This window comes from Varroa destructor, unplaced genomic scaffold (genome assembly GCF_002443255.2).
Source record: "Varroa destructor unplaced genomic scaffold, Vdes_3.0 BEIS01000004.1, whole genome shotgun sequence".
Lineage (NCBI taxonomy): Eukaryota > Metazoa > Arthropoda > Arachnida > Mesostigmata > Varroidae > Varroa > Varroa destructor.
In genome coordinates this window covers 37,148,198-37,171,552 of record NW_019211457.1, presented here as the reverse complement: position 1 = coordinate 37,171,552, position 23,355 = coordinate 37,148,198, and the positions used below count along the sequence as shown (strand labels likewise).

The following is a 23,355-nucleotide window of genomic DNA, read 5'->3' as shown; positions in this document are numbered from 1 at the left end:
TCGGACAATTTCAGGGTTAGAGGCAGAGAAGACGGTCTATGTGGATAGAACCGTTATTTTTTTGTCGTCGTCATGTAACAGTTATAATCCATCGAAACGTTTTACTTCTATACGGCTGCCCCGTAGAGAAAATGGCGTAAGCACAAGAGGAAAATGTGACCCAACTTGTTCATCTAGTACCACAATGATTCGCAATTCGTTGTTTTGTTAGAACGAGGAATTGTGTTGTGCGCTGCTGAACAAACCCTTTTTCTTACCCAGCATTTTTGGTATCTCCTTTGTACTCAAGTCGCTTGTACTGGCTTTACGTTCCAAAGGCCGCTTTTAATCGGCGGCATTGGCTAGTCTGACAAAGGCGCAGCCTCTTGTTCCCTGGACAGCTTTGTAAGTTCTCCTGTCGGCTCCGCAATTTCATCGTCAGAAACACTTCGAGAGGGGTATACAATATGCACACTCATACACACGCACACACCCGCAAACCATCAAGCAGCAGTGGAAGTGTACAACAGCTTGTCATCCATGCCGCCATCATCATATGCTATCACACTGCCTGGTCGCACGAGCTGTAACAGCAGCGGCTGCTTAGTTCACACTTGAAGTCCCGGGCGTGGTCGGTTCGGGGAGCGCCCTACAGCCTCCACAGTCCCTTGCGCTGCCCCTGGTACGCCAGCTAATAAGCCACGTGACCGCATCCACTTAAGAGGCTATCGAATCCCAACAGGGCCAGCCACTAGTAGTCAACGAAGCTACCTCGTTCCGTCGTTTCTCACCTCTTCATTATATCCCTGCGCGCTTCCGGTGCTCGTGCGTTTCAAACCTGTCGTTTTCAAACCAGCTATCGAAACGCACCTTGCTGCGAGCAAGAGGCATTGCCGGTGTCTACAGAATAACAGCCACATGCATCCCTTACTAAGGAACATGCCACGTAAGCAACTTGTGTGTGCACGACGTTAGAGAGTGTAAAGGATGACAACGAGAAAATTGAAAAGCAAAATCGAACGAACTAGAGACGCTGTAGAAATTGATCTGCTTTGTGTTCGTACGCACGCAAAGAGCTGCCCCAGTATCTATACGAATGCCTTCGTACAAAGACTAGTACGTGCTCGTATAGCGCCCATTTTGGCTTTGGACAGATAGACGGAGGTTGTCATTTGAAGCCAGAAACGCTGGGACTTTTACCGACAACTTAGTATGATAAGCGTCACGGACTCCGATTCAAAGAGGCCCTAGACGTTTTCAGAATGTTTACTGCGGTAGGCTGTAGAATGATTCGAAAGTAGCATCGCAATGGCTACTTGTAGGTAGCTGCGTTTCTGAAAGCTGCAGTAGGAGGGACGATAATGCAAAGCTAACCGTGGCAATTATAGGGCTTCTTCTTATTGTAGCCCCGGAGAGGAAACGTCGAGTGCAGTCTGAATCACCTGAAATATTCTATGGCTTCACAAAATTCAATTGCTACTTGTCAAACGACTTACCATTGTCGGGGAAGTGTTCCTCGAATTTCTATATTTTTCTAGATAGGGAAAACAATTATATTCTACACGATTATGAATTGTCAAGTGTGAATTATGCAAAAGAAGCCCTCCTGTTCCGAAGTTGTTGTATTTTAGGACTTAGATTGCGTGATTTATACATTTCTAAATACGCATATCTATATATAGATATACATATTTTTTTGGTTTTTTAAAGGCCTTAGACCGACACCCTGATGTTATATATATCTAATGTAGGTTGAAAATGAGATCTTAAAATGCAAAGTCTTCCTGCAGTCGGAATAGTTTTGTTTGCATTAAAATTTCTTATCTATCGATAAATCATATTGGTCACTGCACGGAGGTTGTTTCATCATAAAGTCGCTGTTAGTCTATGTATCTATAACCTATCAGCACGCACTATAAACTATTAAAATGATTATCCTAGACTATGCGTTTTAACCAGTCTGGGTCATGTCTCTCAGTGTCTAGTTTTATTTTGGTTATTTTCTCGTTGTGGCCATCAGAGGAAGACAGCAGATGGCATTGGGCTCACATTGACCAATGCAGCTAAAGCACTCTTCGGATGCGAGAATCAATAGATGATAATCCACGGTATGAATGAAAAAGTTGCATGAAGGCGTCACGTTTGAAAAGGATACGAAATCCACCCCATGATCATTTCTAGAGGTTTGGACGCCCCCATCATGATCAACATTACTATCAGCAGGTCGCAAAAGCCTAAGCAGCCGTTTACAGCCATCGTCGTGAGGAAATCAGAAACCCCGTCGTGACTACTAGTCAGATTGCAGCCAACTAGGTGACCAGGACTAGTCACTCAGCCAAGTGCGTTCGCAGCCCATCCCGAGGGAAACGGTATAGACAAGCCGTCGATCCCTACTTCGGTTGCCAGGCTGTACCGTCAAAGCCACTATCACCAACCGTCTGGTCCTAAGCTTTGAAACAGCTCTCAGTCGCAGTCAGTAGCGAAAGTTATGGGCCACTGAGTTAATACTCGAAGGCAAAGGCGCTTGGTGTCAGCAACACTCTCTCATAATGTTTGTAGAGAGTGCTGCATTGTCGGGACTAGACGCATCATCGCCGGGCTGGACGCCGTCAGGATGAGCAGACTAAGCGTAGGTAAATGGGAAGATAGTGCGGCGGTAGGTAGCGTTAGCTAAAGACGACTGAAGGGCCTTGCTAAAAGGAACGGGTGGAGGAAGAAAGCGATGAAAGGATGGTCGTTATCGTTGCCGCCGCCGCCGCCGCCGCCGCCGCCTCCGCCTCCGCCTCCGCCATCATGCAACGTAACACGTGCAGGCACAGAAATACGGCGTTATTATTCATCCTTCACTCTCTGAATAGCCCACTGATGAAGATGCTCTGACAGAGACCGAAAAGGGAATGTAAACCGGAGTAAATGGCTCACCGCTTCTTGCACTGCTTGCTCGGTGGTGATCTTGTTGTCGTTGTTGATCCTTAGTAGAACGAGAGGTTCGACTATAGAAGCTGCTCCATCTGCTGATGCCAAACACAACCGAGGACCTTTCACCCCATCTCGAACGAGTAGGAAACAAAACTCACTGCTTGCCTCTTCCTCCATCTCGGTAAAGAGCTGTCCGCTTCCAGAATACAAGAACGGGGACGGAAGGAATGGCTGGTAACAATAATGGTGATTGGATTAGCGAAAGTAGGCAAAATAAGGCTTGTTTACTCCACAAGTCGTTGTAACTTCTAATGATGCATTTATTGTTGTTGTTCGTTGATTGTTATTATCATGTCAAAAAAGGGCAGTATCCGTTAAGACAAGCAACAGGATGATACCGGTCAGAGCCGGATCGAAAAAAATATGTCTGACAATTCAGATGGCATGGTCTTCTTTCAACTCTATACTAAACCCCAAGTCTTAAACGACAGTCATTCGTTCAAAGAAAATAGTTAGGCGTTAAGTAAAGAGGCAACAGTTCATTTTGTTGTTATTGTTGTTGTTACTAAGCAATATTGCTGTATCAGCGAAAGATTTTATGGCCTCATTCAAACTCTTGACTCCGTCAATCCGACATCGACGCTTATTTCGAAATAGGAAATTGGTTAGAATGATCTGAATCTATTGACCAACAGCTAATGGCAGATACTAGTAAGATTTTTTGTGCAAAATGCATCCCCAAGCCAAGCCAAGCCAAGCCAAGCCAAGCTACCATATTGTCACAACACAAATGTAAAAAAACAACAGAAGATGCTGTCACAACAACAAGCGCCGGCAAGAAGTGCGCAACAGGCACAACCTTTTAAATAGGCGTAGCTAATCGCATTGATGATAATATTTGTCAAAGGTTCAGCACAAAGGCGACATGAAACCCTCAATAACGCAGTAACTTCAATAACATCTATCCAAACGATGACGCTTGGCTGCTAGTCGGAGATTTTCGAAAATCGATTATCTATATCAGGTTTTTCTTCTTGGTTCTATTGCGCTTGTCTCTTCTTCATTCTCTCGTTTTATGACGGAGCACAAGAGACATCGACAATTCACAATCCATAATAATAATAACAATGGTTACTATTATTACCATATGATATTCGGTGAAGCATTGAATTGGAGATGTAAAGGACACAGGTCTTGATTAATGCTCAGTCAAGCGACGCTTCACAAGAATACCATTGAAAACAACGATCAGCCAAAGAAAGAAGTAGCTAGCTAACAACGAACAGGGTCGCGGTGATGGCGTCAAATTTTTACAGTTAACGTCGTTGCCAACGCCATTGCAACGCTACGCATATCTCTATCTTTTCTCTGCCACCCCCCACAATCATCTTCATCATCGGTCCTTATTAGGAGCAGGACGACTACTTCAACCTTTTTCTTTTTTTTAGAATGTTAAGTTTAGTTCACTCGGAAAATGTTCAGGACACAGCTAATGGCAATATAAAATAGAAGCGGAATACGACAGTCAGGTATCAATTGGGGCGGTGCGTTATAGTTGTTTTATACCAGTGGTTGTATATTGTGGTATTAATAAACCCTTGCCTTTCAATAATTATGCTAGGAGCACTGATAAAAACTAAAGTTAAGTTCATGCTGGCTAAAGAAGACTTTTACATGTATAGGTACTGTTACTGTTCTAAAATTATCGAAGCAACTGTTAGCCCAATTAGCGTAGACCTTCATTAGGGTAAATATTTATGTAAGATATATAGCTTATCTAAGTAAACTCGACGCGAAGCCAAGGCTTTGCAAACAAAGGTCATGTGCTAGTTTTTATTGTAGCGTAGGCCGAGCGAGTCAGAGCTGAAATCAAAAGAAAACTCTGCGTCATTCCATTTCTTGTCGTTTTTTCTTTGTGTCGACTCTAGGATAACTCATCACTGCAGGCAAACATGGCTAAAAATTCGAGCCCGAAAAGGGAAACGCTTAATAGCAACAGCGACAGTCAGCTAAAATCTCAGCAGAGGATACCCATAAACGTCAATAACAAACCAGCCGCAACAGTAACAACATCACAGGAACAAAAACAGCAGCAACGGGTGAGCATCGAATGATATGCTCCTAGAGAACGGTTTCATATGAGGCCTGTGTAGTATATTTGAAGCGTGGTAAAGTAATTATCTATTTTAGATAGGTAAAATAAGCCTCCAATACACTTTTGTACTCTCAGCCTGTTACCGATAGACTTAGGTGAGCCAGAGGTGGCTTAAGAGTAAACTTATAAATATCACTCTCGAAGCTCCGTTTAGTCAATTAGCTACAATGAGGACTATTATAATCGGTTAGTGGGAAAGTGATAGTTCACCTAATCAAATCGGCGATTTTTCCATTTACCTCGAGTACTAGTGGTATATTATTATCATCATGCATTTGTCGGCGGGTACCAGCAGGCCGAGTTATTATGGTAAATAATGAGGTTGTTTTAGTTATCGAGTTGTACCTCTTTGGATAGTCTCGTTACTTGATATAATTGGGCCACATACAGGTCCTTGTTGGCTAACGTGCTTTTTTCAAGCATTTCCGTGTGTATCGAAGGCTTCCAGGCCCACCAAACGCAAGTCGTAGCCTTCTTCAAAGGGAACCCTGACTTAGCGCTGGGCTTTGGCGGACCTCGCGCTGTTACCATCTCTTCTTTTGCTTCACATCGACGTACAGGCATCGCTCCCTGTCACTTGGGACGATTCTGCCTAGAAGCCTGTCTTGAGGCTACGCGTTGGGCTGTTGCGGACGAAATACTGAGAGTAATAAGAAATTGTATTTGCTCGGAGTCCATGTGAACGCCCAGGCTCTCAACTTTTGACTCAAATCGTATTAGGCGAAGACGGCAGAAGATGACAGTCTCATGAATACGACTCATCTTCTTGGCCAGTTCAGGGGAAATTTGCAGACAAACTCGGAAAATGGCTTCGAGCGGTCGCCATCGATAACTGGAAAGCGAGACAGAAATGCATCTTCAAGGCCTAAAATGCTATTAGCGTTCCAGCACGCTAGCTTTAAGCAGCCTTTGCAGGGCTAGAATTCAAATATCTACGGGTTGCTTTTTGACCTTGGCAAAGGACGACATTTTGTACGTGTGGAAGAAGAAGCGGAATAAACTCGAGATAAAGTTACGTCTACTACATAACGCATTGATAATGGAGGACAATTAGAATACAATTACGAAGAAGAGTGTGCTGAAACAGAATATCTAAACAGTCGCTGAAATGGGAAAACAAACATTCTCTCTGTTTATTCACCCTTGCTATTAGTTGCGCAGAATTAAGATAAGATAAACAACACATATGGAGTTTGTTGATTCCGTGGATAAGATGGCGACAAAAAGACGAGCTAATGGCATAGAACGAATATAGGAGAGGAGTGATTGCAGCATTCAGGATTTGTTGTTGATTTTTAGGTAAAACAGGCAAGATGCTTTGCGTTAGCCACGTGAAACCTATTTTAATTTGAAATAACAAACACAAAAAAGAAAAGTAAGCATTGGTAAACTAGTACGTGGACCCGTTCAATACAGAACAGCTCCCTTTTTCAGTGGCTTCTGCGCATGCTCAAGGTGACTATGATTACTTCGATAGTCTTCTGCATATGCAATGGAAACGTAGAATAATGATACGGGAGACGTGTCTTGTGCTTCTAGACTATAGCGCTTTTAGCAATGCAGTCAGCGGCTTGCTTAGCTTCAAAAGGGGAAAATGGGTATTTGAAGAACGTAGCGTACCAATGCGCCGAGCACCAGCATCATGGCGAAATATCTCGTTGTCGTATTGTAAGCTAGACCCAACCATTTCAGCTGTGTGTGTAACAGCTATCTTCCAGGCTGATATATTCCATAAATTTCCTTAATTGTAAATCATCACCTCGACCGTAGGTCCTCCGACATGGCATTTTTCACACAAGAAATACTGATGGAGCGCAGTGAATGAGTACTGATTTTAGACAACTAATGAGAGTAAAAGACAGAGAAAAAAAAAAAAAAACGGGAAAATATTTTAAATGTCGTGCCCGTGGGATTTGTATGAGACCAAGCTGACGTAGTGACACCCACCGCCCCACAGCGAGGCGCAGCGGTGGTAAGTTGAAGCCAAGAATGCATTCGCGATATCTTATACTCTACTGCGCTTCTAGCGGAACTTCGATGACGACCAGTTCGCCGTGTGGTGCGATATTATTATAATATTTATTAATGCCACCGCCGGCGTCCGAGGTCTGTCCATTCAAAATAAAATTTCGAGCTCTAATACGGTACAACGTTCGCTGGCTGTTCTTCGTTCTATTGCTTTGATTGTTAAACATAACGAATCTTTGAACTGTGCCAGGTCCGTGTCTGCAATCCACCCGCCACGAGAATAAATCGAATACTCATAATGCGAACCGTTCGGATTTTTTGTGAGGTCAACGAAAAAAACAAACATAAACAGAAAGGTAGATTGTTCGCTGCTTTTCAAATCTTCGTTTGTGCAGTATTAATAAAAAAAATTTAGTACTCCTTACCCCACCCGTTTATTTCTGTATAGACGCAAGAAACGGTGTTGTAATAATTGGCATTAGGGTTGAGCGATGATGCTCCACTGCGACAATGCGTTTCGGTCGATTCGACCCTACAACCTTTACCTAATGATAAAAATGCTAAACCTTAGACAGGGCTTTCATAGGCCAATTTCTTCAATTTAACTAAAAATGCCGTTAATGATGGCCAATAACAAGCAACACGTTGGTGTACAAATCTAGACATGTTGACATTTAACGTCTGAATAACAGAAATATTTTCCGGTGTACGTCGAACGCGTCTTATCTTCCGTACCCGTGTTTCACATATGAAACATTTCAACTGGTTGTGAGCGTATAGGCAGCAGAACAGAGTGGCTCAACTTATCGAAAAGATGTAATTCCGATCACCGAGTCCGGGTTCCTCTGGGTCGCACAAACCAATTGACGGTGTAGCGTCCTTTGTTCTGTTGATGACCTGTATAATACCAATGACGTGTATATGCGATATGTGTGTCTGTAGCGCAAAGCAGATACACACGTTGTTGTTACCGCCTTGTACAAGTGCCATGTTTGATACATGCCATCACGCAATACCTGCAGAATGGCATCGGTGCTTGGCCTGTTCTTAGCTTCTTCGTTGCGTTCTTTACGACGGCGTTAGCGGTGATCCGTAGGCCGTGTCGGCTAAAATCTGGAGAACTTAGTTCTAGCAATCAGTTGACGGTCGAGCATCAAACAAATCAGCACTCTGCATAGTCGGCGTACGATGATATACACGTACATAATGATAATATATGCAGTTAAAGTGCAACACGGCGCCACTTTTGCTGTCGCTGCCGCCAGGGCTACCATGGAGACAACAAGACCTTCAATGGGGGCAGCAGCCGTTGCTTTCAGTATCGCTACCGTCGGCGTTCGCGTCTGATCCATCAAGCAGGCAATGAGATGAGTATACGAAATCCGGCATAAAGAAAGGGAACTGCTAGCCTGCAGTAATGGGCAGCGTAGCCGTCGGCGAGAACTCCGAATTGCTCATCACACCTCTAGCGTCACTCAGTAGCTATCTTGGACTAGCACTAGTATCATAATTATCATAATATGTCGTGTGCACCTAGGATAACTAGATGTTGACGAGGCCTCATCTTGCCGCTTCTTTAGCCAGCTGTCTTGAGAGCTGTGACGGCCATTATCGTTCGTACTATCCAGCGACTCCAGCAGTAGTTACACAGACTGTGCGCACTCTGACTTCCACCCAGTCCCTCCACCCGTACGTGTCCGTTAAGATCCCGCGACAACGTAGGGCTATCGGGCCGTGCTAGAACTTGCCGTGAAACGCTATCGTCCTAAAGCATGTTTTGCTGTTTAAAAAAAATTTCCCGCATGCCTCTTCCCCAATCCCATTCCGATCGATCGTGCTAAATTGTTTTCGATTACACACAGCTGCGATAGATCGCCCCGTGCGACGTACGCATGCGTACATTGTACAGTGAATATGTTCACATATAAGAACAGGGGATGGAGGAAAGAAAGGACCAAATGAGGACGAAATAACAATGGCGCAATCATGACGTTAGGTCAATAACGATCGCGCAACAACCGCTAGTTATTCGGCAGCCTATTGTGGTCCCATTAAGCAAGGTGATGCGATGATGGCTAGCTCAGTAATATCCGCCTATAATAGAACACGATGCATTGGAAGCTGGACACTTTCAGATACTGCTTTCACAACAAACAAAAGCCTTGTTCGTTTAGAAATGACAGGGCTCGATTAGGTTTAGTGTTTAGTGCTGTCTCTGGCGTTTAGACGCCCACCGCCGCCGCCGCAGCAGCAGCGGCGGCGGCGACGACAACGTTTACGTTCACTTAAAACGAACGAGACGACGACGTTGAACCAATGAGTAGTCAACTGACGCAATTTACCACTATTTTCACATCCGATTGCTTTTTATATCGAGGCCTGCTATGGTCAAACGTAGTATTCGCTGCAGAAATTGGTACCTTCCTTTAATCCTTTTTTTCCTCGACTATATCTCGTAGAGTATCTACGGTTGCAGTCAAGTATATTACGTATGGAAGCGTAATAACTGCGATTCAAAGCACTCATCGAAGATTTTCTATTAGCGCGAATGTTTACATTCTTCTATTTCTATTGTGATATACGAAGGAAGGTAATAGTGTTAAGGACCGCCTGAGATGGGTTTTGATCAGGTACATTTATATAATAACATACTTATTTCTGTATGAGGAAAATATTTGTATTATTTCGTGTTTTTTTTTTTGTTGTTCTAAAATTGGGATCACATCCACTTAGCACAAGTGGAAAATCTATTACGTAGGTACGGGAACGTTTTTCACTTCGAAAGGGCTTTTGCTTTCAGCGGCTTCTAATACACACACACACACGATGGAAAAATCGAAACATGTGTAAGTGTGCGTGATGTTGAGTAATGAGAGCTACTATCGACACGGTTACTTTACCCAACCCTTCTCAGTTTTTTCGGCAAACCCCTACCCCCAGCAACACCCCATCAATCGTTCTCCCTTTTGAACCTGGCTCAACTATTGCAGGTTTCTCTTTACCGTTTTTGGATATCGTTCGTGTCATCGTCACGGTTGTAGTTATTGTAATTTTTGTTGAGCCGATCTATTCAGTCAGCGAGCCAGCTAGATCTGAATCCGGTCTATGCGACTATCTACACTGGCACCGTGTATAATATAATAATAATGTATAGTGCTGCCTCAGCTCCAGCAGCGGCACGATGGTGGCGGCAATGACAGCACTGCCGCAGCCGTATGGAAATCGCGGAACAAGTGTACAAGAAGTGTCTCAAGGGGCTGCTAAATGGCTTTTTCTTCCCCTCTTCATGTTCTGGGTGGGGTCTCACTGGGCTTGTGCGAATAATACACGGCAATTCCATAGCGGCACCAACAGCAGCAGCAGCAGCAGCAGCGACATGCCTGGAGCGGCCAGGCAAACTATTGCTACGGTCGAGGAGGAAAAGGGGGAGGCCAGCGGTGGCATGCCTCCTTCCTCCTTCTTAGTGGCGCTCACAACGATAGTTGCCAGAGGATAACGACAATAGCAATCCTATTTACCAATAACAAAAGCATAAGCATCCATACAGGAACAGTAGTAGTAGTAGTAGTAGTAGTAGGCAGACCAACGAAAGACCCCGCTAAACGGCATCGGTCAAGGGCGATTTACCCTGCTGTTGCTGAATCCACGGACTTTATCCTCTGTCCTATGAAATCGTGTGGGTACGTTGAACTGGGCATCGAGTGTAGGATCTATATGCATTATGCGTACTATAGCGGGAGCGAGGGACGGAAACTAGCCCGACGTTATTAGCCTAGTTGTTACAATTGTGATTTGATGATTGTTATTATCGTTGTTATTATAATGATATTGGTGATAATAACTGATGGAAATCTACGAACTAGCGTCTCTATGTATGATGTGTGTGTATATATATATATGGAACTTTTGGGCTGAGTGCTTCAGTCGTCCTAGTCACCATTAATGAGGACATCGGTCGTATGGATACCTTGATTGTTTTATTATTTTATGGCGTCTCGATCACCTCGTCTTCAAGAACGAGGTGATTTATGCAGCCTTCATTGTTGCTACTGCTTCGTTTTGGATAAAGAACTGTCCCGCAGAAAGCTCTCTAAAATGGCGTGAAAGACACGATCGCACTCACTACAATAAGGAAACAACATTGACTTTATCATGCCATGTCGCTTCCGCTTCTTTAGCTTCTGTACGACGAGGTGGGTCAATACGATTCGAACTAACATTTCCTGTTCTCCGTTTATTTATGTGTGCAATAGAACTGCGTCTGCCACCTGCTTAACTTGATTGTTTTATTCGAAAGTGACGGGGGTTGCTGCGGGTGCGGTGTTTGGGGGAAGCCTGTTAGATGATGATAGCACTGGGATAAATGGACCAAATATATATGCAACGAATATTTTTACATCTGCTGATAGAGTTCTTTAGTTTTACGTTTGTTCAATATAATTGTAATTTTCCGCTATCACACTTTTAATTCAGGCCACTTAAGTTGTTTATAGGCTCATTTCGTGTGTGATTTTTGCAAATATATAAACGCCTTCTGATCAGCGACAGTGAGCCAGTCGACGTTGCTATATCGAGGCGTATTGCTCTCTCGCTCGAAAGCGCTGCATGCCTTGTAATTTAAGTCTGGATTGAAACCAGAGCTGTTTTCGAGCTCAGAACATAAACATTGGCCGAAAAATCAAATCTTTTTTATTGAAGTGACCTTTTTCAATTTACAATTAAACCGAATTTCAGATTAAATAGTTCTAACCTAGCTAACTTTAGTGAACTTTTATCCTTATACAAAAGCAATTACATATCCGATACTATTACTACTACTACTATCGGCTAGAAAACCTTTTCCACATATATAGAAACGTAATCCGTGGTCAACTGAGTTCCTTCGGAACAGTATAGTCTAACACGTGAAACCAAATATTGTCCGATCATCTATTTTTATAACAACCGCAAATGATACCGCGTGTTTATAGAAACGATGTCTCTCAGGGGCTGAATATTAAAACAGCCCCTAACCAGTACCCTAAAAATGAATTGGAAGAGCTAGGCGTCATATTTGCTGTCATCTAGCAATAATTGGTTCACTTTTTCGCCTATTATGATTTACGAGAACATTGCCTACGGCTCAATCTAACAAGTACTTGCTCCTTTTTCGCTTAGAGGTATCCTGAGTGGACGTTACAGGATGACACCGTCATCCCTATAGTTGGCGTCTCTGAAGATCTTATTTGGCTCAAATTGTCACTTGTCGATCACGAGTCGACGTTACTAAATGCGAGGACACTCGACCACGATCGTGTTCTTCGTTGTTGTCGTCATTGCAGTGGTCATCGGGATCCCTAACCCTGTTATATTCCACAGTGAAGCCGTAAGCCAGTGTGCAAACGGAAAGGAAGGCCCATGCTGAAGAGGGTGTTGAGATGCCTCTATTCGAAAGCTGCGAACACCATGAAGGAGAACATCATTCCATCAGACCGACGTCTTCATTGCCGGATCGTGCAGACAGACGGAGAAGTAGAAAAAGTAAAGACAGTGAGTGGGGCGTGGGGCGTGAGAAGTATTAGTGCGATTGAGACATGGTCGACTATGTCTATGACGCTACCGGCAGCGCGTCGCATAGCGAAAAGCAGCTAAATCGGCACGCAGGTCACGTTGCAACTATCCTTCGAAGTCGACTGTCGAGGACAAGGTTAGAAAGATAAGTTGCTCGTGGACCTGTGGATATCAGCGAAAGCTCTAACACGACTACAACCAACTATCGGCCGCCCACCATCTTTTGCTGCTAGTTGACGATTTCACCAGCCGGCGTTAGAGAGAGAGAGAGAGAGAGAGAGAGAGAGAGAGAGAAAGCACCTGGGGCGGCAACACACAGCAGTAATACTTCAAGCAGATAGTTCAATCTAGTTGATTTGTCATTGACATTACTCCGAACTTCTTCTCGATAGCACGACCAAAAGAAAAAAGACTCTGAGGATACGGAAGGTGTTCAGCTGGTAACAGGTTACAGTGTGACATCTGATGCCTTCACCAGCCCCTTCGAATGTAACGCGACGTTAGATAGATTCATGGGTAGCTAGATAGACAAAGCAACGACATCACTCACTCTCGAGTGATGGTTTTCTGTCAAGCGTTAATCGGTAAATTCGTCCAAACGCTTAGAGGATTATCCCTAAATACTGACTAGTAAGCATCATAAAGAGCTTTATCGAGGTTTTCAAGCGAAGTTCTAACGTAAGTGGTTGCTCCTATACCTCGTTATGCTACGCAACGGTTACAAGTAGCTAAATCCAGACATAATCTTTGAGTTATCCTAGAACAGTGCTTGACTTCGAAGCTAAACGAATGCCTGTGAACTTCGATACCACTTGAACGTCAACAACAATTAAGCACCTAAATAGCCTGAGGGTGATAGAAATAATAGTAATTTATTATAGTAATGGCAATCATAAACATGCGAGGTATTAGTCATAATCGATTTTTCTTTGTTTTCCAAGGCACCAGGGTGGTTGGTCGGTGGACCTAGTCCACTGATTGGTGTCTCCCCTGGGGCGACCCCACCTCGCAGCCCCTCCGGATCCCTACTGTTATCTTGCGGGTCAACAACTGGCGGCAACGATGGACCTCTAAACCTCTCGAAGAAGCCCCGTAGCTCAACGAGTCAACAGTCTGCTCATACAAAAGGAGTAGGACACAACTCGAATACCACTAGCCCCACATGTAGCGGCAGGTAAGTTGCCCCTTCCGCATAGAGTGTACATGTATATAATTTGGTTTATTGCCTGTCCGCGCCAGTCTAAGCATAATATTTCGTCAAATGCTACATATATACTTTAGTCAATCCGCTTACGTCATCATCTGTTAACATTTTATAAAATACCAGTCTGGGCCGACTGCTTTAAATAGTAATTTTTCCAGACTCGAATACATTTAGGAACATGATTTTTAACCATACTGTTGGGCGAAGGACGGCAAAAAAATAGACGCTGAAAGAAACCAACTAAGTTTACCTCCTTTTCTCTTTTGCCGTCCCGTCTGCATATGCTGCTAGGCATATCATTGCCCGAATGTCCAGGGCAAAAGGCTTTACATTCGTTCGCTTCATGGCAGTTTCGGTATCATTTATGTTGTTGTTCATTCTTGTCTTACTTCTGCCTATCTTCATCTCCTTTTTCAATCCGCGATTCAAATACCACCTTTCAAACGCTTATTTCAGTTTGCTTCCAAATGCCTACATTTACTTTCAATAGACGGCGATTACGCACTGATCAGCTAAAACGACCGCCGCTGTAAACGCCACTTGGCAAACCTGTAAACCCTACCTATGCCATGATTCACTAGTCATCATAATGATGACTGTGATGATGCTGGCCATGATCATGATTCGCTACGATCTTCCTTTGTTGCCATAGAATGGTCATTTTTTTGTTGTGGACCAGTTAGAGAGAACGAGCAGACGGTTCAAACGATCAGCGGACGACATAAAGACTCATACGAGCGAATTCTATCTATCTAGAATACAACCAAGTCATCACTTATCTGCATAGCACGACAGCGGCCAATCCTCCACCTACACGCGGCTGTACGGGCGCAGCAGGTTGGCCAAGCTTGCTTCCTTCTTTTCTTGATGGCTCACTGCTATTCTACGTGGCTTTCTAGCCGTTTTTACCTCGGAACTGCTCGTAGCGATCCCGAAGCTGTGCACGAATTTGCTGACTCTTCTAACTGTTGCGTTACGTACCATCAAACCTATTCTCTAATGTTTTTGAAAAGGGTGTCTTACACTTTGTAGTCTCTTACCTCGACAGCTCGCGTTCTATACTGTCCTACTGAAACATCAATTATTTTTATATACCTTTTTTACGATTTCCGATTGGCTGCTTTTTCTTCTAGACAATCCTTCACCGTTTAGTTCGTTTCTTTTTTTTTTTCTTAAAAAGTGGCGATAGTGTTCCGATCGCTAAAAATTGACGACTGCCTGCTTGGATCTACATGACTAGTTAATTTTTTGGGAGCTTGCGTCAATGTGTCTTGTGGACTTGTAGCTGTAAGCAACTTAATTTTTTCAAGTACAAGCAACTTTTTTTTTTACTAATTCGTACAACTTTATGCTAGCAGAAATTATCATTGGGATTATTATAAAAGGCGTGACACTCAATAACTTAATGACATACGTAAAAAATGTTCCTATATAGGATTTTAATACACACGTTGTTTCGGTAGCGCCTCATATATTTTCGCTTGTTTTTGTTTAAGAAATCTTATTTCAACTTATTGGCTACAATTATTTACTTAAGAAGAAGGATTGAAGAAAGTCAGAACGTCAAAGGGGCCAAAATCGGTTTCCCGAATGAGATTGGCTGCGAATCTCTTTACTACAACGAAGACAAGCGATTCGGTCGTATTGCAAGTCTGTTGTATGTTTTCTTCCTCCCTTAGACGGTAGGTAGGAACTATTTGTCGAGATGAAAGCAGAGCATGACCGCAGCGAAAAGGTAAAAAGCACCGAAACAGGAGGGAAGGAAGACGCCTGCTACAATCGTGCGCCTTCCTTCTGCTATGCGATCAGGCGAGCGAACGAGCGAGCGAGCGAGCGCGCGCATTTTAAACAATTTGACAACGAAAATCGATGCAAAAAGCATTTGTCAAAAAGTGAAAAATTTGTCGAGCTCCCGCTGCTGCTGCTGCTGCCGTTTCAACTGTAGCCATTTCCTTTGACTATGTGTTGTCACGGTTGTATAGCCAAACGTGGAGTTTGGAGCGGATGGAAGCTGGTAATCACAATAACCTAGCGACTGGAGGCCAAAGCCACCCTGGACTTCGCTCATGATAAGGCGCCGTTTTTGCAGCCCCGGTTGTTGGCACAATCACCCAGTGTTGTCGTCTCTAGCGTTTCTGCCGCGGCCAAGAACATCATGCTATTTAAAAAGGCGCACTACGGAAAATTTACAGACCATCTGTAGGGCTTATCGATGCATTTAAAGTTGAAGAGAAACGACAAGAACGAAGAGTTGGTAGGAGAAGAAACGGGAAGAGCGAGTGACCATCCAACCCCACAATTCATTAACTTCATTGTAATACACACACACACTCACACACACACACACACACACACACAATAACAATGGCAAGCGGGGCAGCGTCACCACCTCATTTACCACTCGATAACGGCGGCAAAGGCCGCTTGGCAACGCGATCATTTTTCAACGTTACGCGCTTTCTTGTCTATTATGAAGATCTACATAAGCATGGCGCCATGTCTGCGAAAAGATATAGAACGGAAAAAAGGAGTATACTCGTTTTGCGTATATAAACGCAATTAGCAACTGCGTCCCTGATTTTTCGCGGAGAAGCGAATTAATAACTAAGACCGTAAAGCAAAATCTATAACATCGAGACGATCAAAAAAAAAAGTCTTAATAACTTTATTCGTATTTAAATCGTACGAACGGCTTCAATTCAGAAATATGTTATAAATTTGCGGGATGCATTAGTAGTAGCTATCAAATGTGAAGCGTCTATAACTGTTTAATTATACCTTGCAAAGTAATTTTGTGGTTTCTATCTTCCTGTTGACCTTCCCGAAGGTTCTAGTTACTATTACCGTAACCGGATTTTCAATGAGAAGTATGATTATTTATACCCCGTATTAATTCTTCTATATATATTATACACCGTTTATTTCTCCAGAACAAAAGGAAATGCTGCTAGAACCTTCTTATTTGTGTCCGTGTCCTTGTATTGTATGTAATGCCGCTGCGTTAGTTAACAAGCACATACACACGTATGCACGTGCACGCATCTAGTGACAGCAGAGTTGTAATGAACACATATACGTACACGTAAACCAAAAAAACTAGGAGTGGCGCCCTCAGGCTTGTGTCGGTGGGTTGTATACGAGCCCATACCAATCAAGCAATTTCTAATTCTAATAATGATAATTTTTCTGTCACCATAGTTGTACGATTTTACACGCATCATTTCACACGGTATCAAACGCTGTTTCATGCCACTCTACGTTAAACTTGTCGACCGGTGACTGACGAACAAGGAACTGAGTTCCTGTCTTATGTTAGACTCCGACAACGGAAGCAGTGATGGCATCGATAATTCAGCCCAACTACGAGAGATAGCCAGCAGTGTTTGTAATGATCGTCAATGGTGATCATTGTTAATACTGGAATGCTTATAAATCGTAGCGTTTGCCACACGAAACGGACAGAATGAAATAAATCTAAATGGGGGCCATTATTACTACAAACCGCAAGCTGATATTATCGAAGACAGAAAATGCTACGACACTGAGGACAGAGTTATTTAAATACTGCCAACTACTAATCGATAACTGTTATATAAAAAAATCGAATCGTGGGCTGGACAGAAAATGGGTAACCAAAGCCCCTTCTCAATTCCTATCATGTGTGTATATGTGTCAGCATATGTGGTATCATCAACAGGGGCATTAAAACGCTTACACGATGAAAATATACTTGTATTTACGGAGAACGGTCCATTGTTGCTGCTGGTTTTAGGTGGCTATTGTTCGAATAATTGAAATGATGGCCCAGTTCTAGATAGCATTGCCCCTAACCAACTATTGCCTCTCGTACGCGATCCACGTATCTGTGAACGTTCGCCGTTAACGCTCAACGGCTATTACAGAGCGTTGAAGTCCAGCTCGTTTCATTCCGAGCAAAAACTTAAACGTGTTAACTTACTTCCCTAATTATGGTACAACTTACTGAGTAGCAAAGCTTCATTGCAAGGTTCAGTTTGAAAATATTCACATTTTTAGCACAGTTGTTCTCTGTCGCCTTATTTTAACCGAACCGATGATAATAGACAGAACGACTGATATTATACTACATGCAAAAGCCATATATACAATATTTATAGCAAATCGTATCCCAAATTAACTATTTTCACTATAATAAGGTGTCTTATCGAAGTTAATGCTTAGGCTCAATAAATCGATACTTTCGTTCATAAAGAACGAGTCGTTTCCAGCTTTCTTTACCAACCTATTTGCTGTTTTTTTCTGTTGCCACACTTCATGCTTATCATCGCCAGCGCTGTCGTCATGGCAAACACTATCGTCTGCTGAATAGCGCAGCTCTCGCTTTATTCTTGTCCTTTTTTTTTTTTGTTTTGTCTATCATCTGGACAAGTTTGCCTGTTGTTTTCTATTGATTTGCTTGTTCCGTCCCTAACGATCTGCTGTCCGTATGTTATGGCCGAGCGCGCTGTTGGGCGCGCGAATCTCACAAAAACAAAGGAGCAACGATACTAACTCGTATCGTTGCCACCCTCGGATGGTAGCAAAAGTAATCCGTAGCCCGGCGCTCTACCAACGTATTTCATGCGTTTCAGTTAGCGACACCTCTGTTAGCCTTATCATCGTTCGAGTTGTTATAGCATTTGCTTTGACGATGTTGTCTCTGCAGAAGGATTTTCAGAAAGCGACCTGTCAATTCCGCCACTGACGTTATTCCAGGATAATAGTGCTTTGCGCTTCCCTTTATCCTCGTTTCGATGAGTTTCACGAATCCTATCTTTTATTATTATTGTGGTAGGTCTGCTGCTACTGCTGGCGTTGTTGTTTTACAATTGTTCTTATTTCTGTTTGTCAGTGATTGTCGTCGATGGTCAATAGGCGCTTATATGTATAGCCCGATTTGAATGCACGGAAGCTGGGACACCGGTAGTTTCTGCGGCTAGTGCGGAGCGGATTGGCGAGTTCGCGACGGCAGCCGTAACGAAAGGGGAACCGAACGAAAAGTGTTGTCTTCGACCGCCTTGTTGACCGAGAGGGCGATCGACCGTCTGTCTTCTGTTCGTCGCCCGTCCAGCTCTCGCTTGTCCAATAGCAGCGGTGGTAGCTTCGATTTCGGTCATTAGCTCCTATGTTTTTCTCGAACCAAGTGACATTAACCGAAGCTCCGCACAACAAGTAAGCTTCGGCGCTTGCCATCTTCGTACCTCATATGGCCGACCTTACCAATACCGGATACAACCGCCATCGATAAGCGACACAACAACAGCAGCAGCAGTAGCAGCTACAACAGTAACAGCAGCATCAAATATAGAGGCATGAGAAAGACAAGAAAAAGCAGGAAACAGCACTAGAGAAAAAAGAAAATTAGGGAGAAATAGGGAGTAAAACGAGGTGGCCCAGAAGCTGAAGAAGCACCACCACCAACAACAACAACAGCAGCAGCAGCAATGCAATGGCGGCTGCAGTAACAGTAACAAACGTGTAGCCAGCGACAATCAACGATTCGATCGATTACCGAACGACCATCATTAATAGTGTCGAGTTAAGCAGCCAACCAGCACTTCTGCCTGCTGAAATGGTCAGTCAGAGCAGCAGCAGCAGCAGCAGCGGCGGCGGCGGCGGCGGCGACGGCGGCCGCCAACAGCCAAGACGACGACCGTCGATTTTAGTGGGTAGAAGAATGCGCGTACACAACAACAACGACGACGACGACGACAACAGCAGACGACAAAGTCATAAGGAACGATGTAACCTCTGCATCTTTCGATGCAGAATGCGCATAGATAATAGAATAGAATCTCTTTGAATATGTTCATAGACAGATAGAAAGATAATTTATAATAGATGGAATTGGCTGGATTTTTTCCAATTTCTATCTGCATTTATTTCGCAGTGTGTATGGACACGCACGGTGTATTAGAATGAAGGGCGATGTCCGGTTCGTCTTCTAAGTGATTATTTTTCTAGCATAAAGGGGCTGTTATTTAACATGTTTACTGCGAGCAAATAATCTAATATGATGCATTTTGTCGCACCAACTTGGCATTAATGTTTGTGGAAATAATTATCCCTGACTCCAGCAAACATGTTTATAGATTTGGCCACTCTTCGATATTCTTGAACGCAAATGGCCGACCGTCAAAAAGGACCTTTTAGAACAGAGCATTACTGCTGGACAATAATAAAATTTACTTTTTAGCTAATCTAAGATGACGTGAACATTGCGAAGTACTAAAATATGCAGTATTGGTTCGTCATTGTCTTCGAAGATACATCCAGTGACCGTTAGTCAGTGAAAATATCTGTAGCTCAATGTGACACCTTTATTTTTACTGAAGTGCCAGTAAAACGAAGGACCACTAATATAGTTCTAGGTCAGTGCAAGAGATCTCACTCGACAAATGTCTGCTCTCTCGGTTTCGCTTATCGTAGCGTAAACAATAACGGCAATGAGTAGAATATAGAAAGATACATATTTGATGGCTTCGCTCTTATCTAAATACTGGGCGCATCAGACCACTCGTATGGAATTGCTTAATGGACAAGTACATTTCAATGATTTGATACGAGCTTGCTGATTTAGTTATCGCTGGGCATGTCATCGTGATGGCATATCGCGTCGTTTGTTGGGTATCGTTCTCAGATATGTTATATTTCGTTTCTAAATAAATATAAAAGCAAAAATTGATCTTTGAAGTCAGTTGAAAAGTACGCGCATGCTGCTGCTGCTACTCGTGAATGTTCAAACGATAAAACTGGCGCCTATAATCCTCTTAAGCAAGGAAATCAGTTGTCGGTAATTGCTTCTTGGTAACGCTAATATGATATGACAATAAAGATAACAAAGGAAAAATGTAACAGGAAAAATAATACAACCCGAAAGGCGTTAAGCGAGCACAGGTATTAACAGCAGCTTTGTGTTGATGCCTTTCTACTTATGATAGCGTTGATTCTTTTTTTGTTCTTTTAAGTAAATCCGGATACTAACTGAATGAACCAAAATATACGCACTACGCAATCTATTGTAATATCAGCTATTTATTGGCCTTCTGTCAAGTCGCAAAACTTCGGACATCTGATCGATTTTAGGGGTCCAGACGCCAGTGGAGTTGTACCGCACACTATTTGGGTTCTAAGCTTCGATGAAAAGGTTCTTCGCAAAATATAGGAAAATCTTATTAAATGCCATATGTAACTTATATCTCTTGTGGCTTCAGTGCGTGCCCCAACAAAACTGCTTTTACCTACTGCATCAGGGCGAGGCAAAGTGATATCCAGGGAAAGAATTGCATTCTAGGCAATGACAAGAGAAAACACTGCCTCATAAGAAAACCTTATGCTGATAGGTGCGGACTCGATGGATTGTTCGATGAGCGAAACTTGCGTAACATACGAGCGTCATTAGATAGTAATATACAAAGTATTCATGTTTTCGCCTCCTCGATTCATACACAACAGGCGTGCGCGTAGAGGAAAGCTAGTTCATAAGAGTAACAAAGAACGGGTCAAAGTTAGAGCACTGTCTTTGGTAGACCGATCGGACGATATAGAGGCTAAGACGAATGTAAGCAGAGGAAAAAGTACCGCTGTTATAATACGAATCATAGGATTTATCACATTAAGGATGGCCATTTGATGTTATACTGCTACTAGACGACTGGTGTAACCAATGCCGTAATGACAAGTATCGTTATCGACGGCGCTATGATTTTTTGTACGCTATCTTGGTGGTGGGCCTGCCTGCTTCGTGATGGAGCAGTACTATTACCTGGTCTTTTTCCAGCCGGCCTAAAATGAACAGATCCGTAAGTCTCGTCAGTGAGAGTATCGGCCAGTTATCAAATACGGTCAGCGCCATCGTTGGAATCGTCGTTTGACGTTGGTTAATTTTTTCAGCTTGCGTTTGCGGGTGTCTTCTGTCATCTCCTACATCATATGCATCGTATGAATTTACTTCGCGATAATCATAGCAAATACCTAACGTCTCTCGCATTTCACTCTATAGAACTGAAGCCGCTGTTCCTTTTGCTTCGATTTTACACTTCATCTTAATTCAAGAGATTTGCGCTCTTCCTGCGCATGTTTAGCGGCGCAAAATCGGCAGACAAGATAGTGTTTTATTGTCAGTTTCCTGAGAATTCTAATGCTCTTAATGGAAGTTGAATTACACTTACTAAAACAGAAGACACGTTTTGTCATTCATCTGCACCGATAGCGGAGCTGGCGGCATCTCAGCGAAGACGAACAGTAAATACAATAGAATTTCACAGCTAAATGGATAGGCTGTGCACAATTCAATAGATCTATTATACTTCAATATATATATATGCAAAAAATATATCACCACGAGAAACCAGAAGTCTGATGGGATTGTGGCCCAATTAAAAATGAAGCTGAACTGGGCATGTCGGGTTGTTACTGCATCTACGTTTTCGACGGATGGGAAACAAAAGAAAGAGAGTGTATAGTAAAACGGTTTGCAAATATTCCAAATTTCGAAGAAACTACTTCTAGTCCTATAAATATATTTCAGGATAATTTGAGAAATATTAAATCGCTTCAGTGTGCCTGCATCTTGATAAATGTATTCATTATAGCATTACTATATTAACATAAAGTTTTACAATGTTCGATACAAACAATACGTTTTTTTCAAAAAAACAAAGTAGAAAAATTTATGCGGCGTTTATTCCTGAACGCCAATTAGTATTATTTATCCGACTTCGATTTAGCCAACCTGTTTGCTAGGTGGTACTTGGGTAAAACCTCTCAATGTAACTTCTTTGACATCAATAATGTTTCGAAAAGCGTTGTGTAAGTTGTTCGAAGATAAAACTGTACGAATACCATTTTCGAAGAAAGCCCGTACGGCGCCTCAACTGAGGTGGCCGCCACCATTGGCATCCTTGTTTCTCGAATTATCTATGCCTCATTAGGAGCCGGCCGATATTTTTACAGGCTGCATTTCATAAGTTAGAAACACGATAGGCATGCGAAGAGAAAGAGTAGGCTTGAAATATTGACCATGTTAAAACCCTAAGGTTACGTCCAACTCAGTAGGTAAAAGCTAACGGGCATATTATAAGGACTGTTTAAGTTATGTCATGTCTTAGTAATCTTATCATCCAGTTTTTTTTTTTACAATGAAACAAATCTGGAATTTTAGCGGCCTTGGCTACGTCTTCGTGTGAACAAGCCTTCGAAATTTTCGAGGCTATTCCAGGAGTCTAAACGAAGCGGATCTAGCTGAACATACGTGGAGTGTCCTTAACAGATTTATAAAATGGCATAGCAGCCATACGAGTAGTAATTCTTCCAATAATGTGTTACTTTCCTGGGCTGCCTCATATTCTCCGCTTATTCATTTCTGGTAATTATTTTTTCCAACGCCAAGATTTAACCTAGTGTAACTGCATGCTAATGGCCACCTTGGCAACCCACTAGAATAGATGTCTCCTAGACTATGTTGTCCTTGTATCGGAGACCCAAAAATTATGATAGCAACTAATAGCTAATGTGGCTAATAGCTTTTCTTTTCTAAAAGTCTAGTGATCTGATACGATTG

At 42.9% G+C, this 23,355-nt stretch overlaps 1 protein-coding gene across 4 annotated transcripts in view; it reads left to right on the top strand.

Moving 5' to 3' along the window:
* The window catches only part of LOC111249118 (uncharacterized), a 200,731-nt gene that overhangs the window by 143,849 nt on the left and 33,527 nt on the right, over positions 1 to 23,355 (top strand). For all 4 annotated transcript variants that reach the window (XM_022802524.2, XM_086988489.1, XM_086988492.1 and 1 more), the window contains 2 exons: positions 4,827 to 4,997; positions 13,513 to 13,745. In XM_022802524.2, coding sequence (XP_022658259.1) covers positions 4,827 to 4,997; positions 13,513 to 13,745 — 404 coding nt within the window. The remainder of the gene's footprint in view (positions 1 to 4,826; positions 4,998 to 13,512; positions 13,746 to 23,355) is intronic.